Source organism: Pinus tabuliformis, chromosome 9 (genome assembly GCF_031772625.1).
Source record: "Pinus tabuliformis cultivar Carrire ecotype Pingquan chromosome 9, CPIR1, whole genome shotgun sequence".
Lineage (NCBI taxonomy): Eukaryota > Viridiplantae > Streptophyta > Pinopsida > Pinales > Pinaceae > Pinus > Pinus tabuliformis.
This window is the reverse complement of record NC_142307.1, coordinates 178,600,709-178,606,660: the sequence shown is the minus strand read 5'-3', so window position 1 is coordinate 178,606,660 and position 5,952 is coordinate 178,600,709. Positions and strand designations below refer to the sequence as shown.

At 33.6% G+C, this 5,952-nt stretch overlaps 1 protein-coding gene across 1 annotated transcript; it reads left to right on the top strand.

The window, feature by feature from the left end:
* The first annotated feature begins 4,268 nt into the window (after positions 1 to 4,268).
* On the top strand, positions 4,269 to 5,486 carry LOC149147689 (uncharacterized). The gene is made up of 2 exons (XM_089440983.1): positions 4,269 to 5,051; positions 5,293 to 5,486. Exon 1 carries the CDS (start codon positions 4,347 to 4,349, stop codon positions 5,007 to 5,009), a length of 663 nt encoding a protein of 220 aa, XP_089297109.1. The 5' UTR covers positions 4,269 to 4,346; the 3' UTR covers positions 5,010 to 5,051; positions 5,293 to 5,486.
* The last annotated feature ends 466 nt before the right edge of the window (positions 5,487 to 5,952 follow it).

The following is a 5,952-nucleotide window of genomic DNA, read 5'->3' as shown; positions in this document are numbered from 1 at the left end:
GCTTTTGTCTCCCTTTTATCCCAATCTTGTTCCTGTGTGGCTGATCCTGATCTCAGCTCATTTCCTGTAACGATCAACCACACATTTGCACTTTCAAGTAAAGTCTGCATCTTGAATTTCCAGTTGGTGAAATTCGATCCATCGAGTTTGCTAGACTCATGGAGATACGATTCTATACTGTTATTCATATTATATTAATAAAATTTCTGATCCTCTGATGAATAAGTCTATCCAACTGTACACTTTCAGGACACGCTAAAAAGGAATCAACACATACCAGATCTGAACCTCTGTTTTGCTGAAAAAAATTGTATCTTCAATGAGCCACCACCGGGCAAGTTCGATCTAGAACACCAATGCGCCACCACCGGGCAAGTCCGATCTGTTGCCATCGAGTAGATCAGGAACTCCAATGCGCCAACACCGGGCAAATCTGATATGCTACCACCGAGTAGATCAGGAACTCCAATGCGCCACCACCAGGCAAATCCGATCTGCTGCCACTAAGTAGATCAGGAACTTCAATGCGCCACCACTGGGAAAATCCGATCTGCTGCCACGGAGTAGATCAGGAACTTCAATGCGCCACCACTGGGCAAATCCGATCTGGTGCCACCAAGTAGATCAGGAACTTCAATGCGCCACCACCGGGCAAATCCGATCTGCTGCCACCAAGTAGATCAGGAACTTCAATGCGCCACCACCGGGCAAATCCGATCTGCTGCCACCGAGTAGATCAGGAACTTCAATGCACCACCACCGGGCAACTCCGATCTGCTACCACCAAACAGATCTGAAATTTGAAAGTGCCACCATTGGGCAAGGCCGATCTGCAAAAATTGCAGATTTTCCACAGAAAAAGAGGTTGGCGCTTCTCAACAGCGAAATACCCACGCCGAAAACAAAATCGACACGCCTTACGAAATTGGCGCGATTGTCGCTTGATTTTCCGCGCCAATAGCACTTCCTGGCGCGCTGGCGCGACTATCGCTCTCAAAACCGCACGAAATGGTGCGACTGTTCCCTAATAAACCACACCAAACCTTTCTTCTGCTCAAAAATGGTGTGACTGTTCGCGACAAAACTGCGCCAACACTATTTTCCGCTCAGAGATCATCAGTCATCTGAGACCTGTCTTCAGGTGATACTGCAGTCCACCTGATTCTACGAATGCTTCTGTACACTCCACCGCCACTACAGTTTTGTAATCAATGATGCATCCTAAAAGAAAAATTAAGGTTATCCCTACTCTGTGCTCTGATACCAAGATAGAAATCAGACTGGAATTGAAAAAGAAGGAGTTACAACTCACAGGTGAGTACTGCACCTGGAGACTACACTCAAACAAAGAGAACTCTCTCCGTACACTCTACTTACATCAAATGAGCAGTTACATCATTACGTACATTACTAGAACTCAGGAAGTTGCAACCAAACTCCTAAACTCTAGGAACAAATCCTAAACTAAGGAGATATGTTACAACTTGTGTAACCATTTCTCCATTAATACAAAATAATATAAATTATTTTCAACTCATGCCATTTTAAAAGGTTACGCAAAACTTTTAGTGTCAACATTATCGTGACAACCATAAGGTAACATTATCATGGTGTCCCATGTGTTGAGATGACTACCCATATCCGAGAATGTTGTTTTGACTTAGAAGACAGATTAATAATTCTCCTTCAAACTTTTATTTACGAGAAAACTATAGATATTCAATGTGTAACAACATGGTATTGTAAAAAATAACTTTCTGAAGTTACAAAGTGTTGGTATTGGATAGTGTTATGAAATAGTATTATTTTTTAATTAAAAAACATAAAAATTATCTTAATCAAAATAAAAATTATTGTACAAATAATTTATAAAATTAAAAAAATAAATAAATTTAAAATTTAGATAATTAGTAAATAAATTTAATTTAAATAAATTTAAATTTTATTAAAAAATTAAGTATTTATTTAATTAGTGAAAATATTAATTATGATTTTATTTTTTATTTTTTTATTTTTCAAGAATTTGATTTAATTAAAAATAATAAAAATAATAAAATTTTACATATATATTTATATTTGAAATTAAGTTAAGTAATTTAATCAAGTTATATTTAATATGGAAAATTTAAAATATTGAATAATTTATTTATAAAATTTAATTAATTAATCAATAATTTCAATTTAAGTTTTATTAAAAAATTAGGTATTTATTTAATTAGTAAAATCATTAATTATAGATTTTTTTAAAGAATTTTGTTTAACTAAAAATAATACAAATAATAAGAATTTCAAATATACATTTATATATTTGAAATTAAGCTAAGTAACTGTTTAATTCGATTGGATTTAATGCTGAAAGTTAAAGAGTTTTCTTATCATTAGACAATTTTGAATCCTTTAGATTGTTTAGTTTGAAATGACCAGAACATAAACTCAAGATAGTGGGAAGGAGAGATCACTTTAAAATTTGGTGTGAACTAAATATACTGCAATCTCCAAATAAAATTATAAATGAAGAATATCAACTGGAATAATTAAAATTATGAAAAATATAAAATTTATTAGACTATAACATTAAAAAATTACAAAACTTTACAAAATTATTACTTATTTTAAATAAAGTATAGACTATAAAAACTTAAAATTTCTCATAAATAATTAATTGTTTAAAGATTTTTCACACCATAAAATAAATTTACAATCCAAAGAAGTTTATAAAACTTATCTAGATATATAAATAGACAACTTGGTGTTCATATTTTTTGAATTTTAAATAGTAGTATAAACAATTTGGTTTCCTATTTTTTAAATTTTAAATCAATATCATCTTATTTTTACTTAAATTTTTATTTTTATTTTTATTTTTTAAATTAAACCATAACCATAATTATTTATATCACTTCCAAAAATGTGTTTTTTTAATAATTATTCCAAAAATGTTGATAAAGTATAAATTTCTTACTTTTTCTAATGATCTATATTTATATCATAATCATTTAGTCTAATTCTAATTAAATTACATAAAACGTTCTGATTAAATTACATAAAACATTTATGTTCCTCCTCTTTCCGATATTTGCGATCTTGGTCATAAAATTAAATTTTTAAATATATGTAGTTATATTCCACAATTGCGATCTTGGTCATAAAGCTTTAATCATATGTTGTCTTTGATATTATCAATATATCTCACTTTAAACATATGTAGTCTTTGATATTATATCTACATTTTAATCTCAACATCTTTGATAATTTAAAAAATCTGTGTATCTATATTTATAATGGCGTTGTCTACGGATGGTGTGGTTGTCTACGGATGGTATGGTTTATGGCGTTGTCTACGGATGGTGTGGTTGTCTAATTTCAAAAAAAAATTGTATTATTTTTTTAATGGTCTAAATTAATTCAATACAATCAAAAATCCTAAAACACTCACAATCTTAAAACTTAACAATTTTATTAAAAATCCTGAAACATTTAAAATTTTAAAGCTTAACAACTCTAACCAATTTTTTTTAAACTTTTTACATATTTTTTTCAAAATCCTGCTCTTATATTCCAGATAAAATTATAGCCGAAATTTACAAGTGATATTCCAAATGTTGAACTCTTATTCGAAATTTTTATTTCTTCCTATGTACAAGGTATGTTAAAAAATCATCTTTGTCCTTGGCGAATATGTAAACTTGGGCAAAGGCAATTTTCCTCCTCGTTTTCCACACTGAACTTCATATTTTCAGATTCGTTGTTAGATGTCTGTGGCTGTCACGGTGATTTTAATGTCCAGCTGTCTATTTGTAAGATGTAGATGTGTAGATAGCCTTTTTGACTTAGATAAGGCTGGAAATTTTTAAATTATTATAAAAGACTATTTATTTTATTTTTAAAAGCTTCGGAAGCGCTAATCGCTGCACATGCAATTGCCTACCGACAAGATCATCCGAATAGCGAATGAATTACAAAAAGAAAAATATATAGTCTGGTAATGCGTCCAGATGGAAACGCGAAAAAATAAAGTGGAAAACTCTGAAAGGGTCTATGACTAAAAATAAAGGCACGCGAAGCAGGTAACCACTTGCACACGACTTTCAGACCTCCAGGAAAGGTTTCTGGACATTTACCAACTTTACTTTTAAATTCATTTAAATAGTAACACAATGTCCAGGAATGTGATGTGACAGGCAAACCCGCTTTACAAGATTATTAAATACCACGTTCCATCCGGAAACTTCTCATCGAACATCCTCATCCCCTAAACCTCTCTCGACTGCTATAAATATCAATCATATGTGACAATATTATACGACCCAGTGCGGCTTCTCGATCTCTCTACTGCCGAAAAAAGGATGAGTAGTCTTGCAGGGATGTCTTTCATCTCCAAGTTATTGCTTCTTTTGATTGCTGGTAGCATTTGTGCTGCAGATCCATCAGCTGCTTCATACTATAAATCCCCACCGCCGAAGCCATACCTTTACAAATCTCCTCCCCCTCCCTCTCACATTCCATCTCCAATCTATAATAAGCCGCCCCCTGCACCCACACCCAAGCCCCCAGTAGTGGAGAAACCACCACCGGTACATAGCAAACCTCCTCCTAAGGCGGTGCCAGTTTCTCCACCATACAAGTACAAATCTCCACCTCCTCCCAAACCAACTCCTGCTCCATATGCCAAGCCTCCACCAGTGGAGAAGCCCCTTCCTCCCCCTTCACCACCAAAATCATGGCCAACTCCTCTTCCTCCCCACCATGAACACCATGAGCACCATGAACACCACGAGCACCATAAACACCATAAACCTTCTCCAGTGACCAAACCACCGAAAGCTGCTCCATCTCCACCAGAAAAACCATACGGATACAAATCTCCACCTCCCCCAACTTACGTAGTAAGTCCCACTCCTCCCAAAGCAGTACCTACATTTCCCCCTCCGCATCCTAAACCACCAGTGTACCCCTCACCACCTGCACATCACTACTCGTACAAGTCGCCTCCTCCGCCACCATATTAGATTCTGCAAAGCAATTCTGGAGCACCGCTGCGTACTGATAGGGTAAGTTACTGTTCTTTATAAGTATTATTTGATAGATCTTACATATTTCTCCATGATATATGGTTTCATGCCCTTCTGTTAAATGTTTCTCTCTACAAGGGTTGATTATTCCAAACAAGTTTGTATGCTTTACTCCTGCTACTGTAGATTATTGTTTGCATTATAATTATATATTTCTGGATGTGTGATATAGATTAACTTCATTGCAGTCATTTGTTTCATGTGTGTATTTTACTTGCAGATGAATAGAGATTAGAGAGAAACGCCATGACGAAGATCGATATATTACTCTAGCTGTAGACGCTGTTGAGCAGCTGAGTGCTGAGTTGGATCTCTTCCTCAAATTTGTCTTTGATCTCATTTTGCTATTTCTGTAATAATTTCGTGTGATCGTTATCAGAATATAATAAAACCATCTGATGATGTGAGAAAATATATATGGTTCATTTCAGCAGCCAAATAGTTTCGTATTTTATTGATTTAAGTAAAAAGGTTTAGGATTTTATTGATTTAAGGTTTACGGTTTCGTGATCTCAAGGAAAAAAATCACTAAAATAAAACATTGTGACGTGTACTTATTCAAAGCAAAGGTTCGCATATATTCTCCAACGGGCCCTGATTTCTATTTTCAATTGCACGTTAATATTTACTAATAGTGGTTATTGACTGAAAATATAAATTATTGTTGAGTTGAGCAGCGTATTAGTGGTTGTTGGCTGAAAATATAAGTTATTGTGCAGCGAAAGTATAATTTGTTAATATAGCATAAAGATGTTTTTTGGGAAATATGTATAGAGTAATAATAATCCTTAAATAATAAATTTAAGGGAGATTTACAACAATCAATTCACATGTATATATTATTTAATCATTCAATTTATTTTTTATTTGTTTTCAAGTT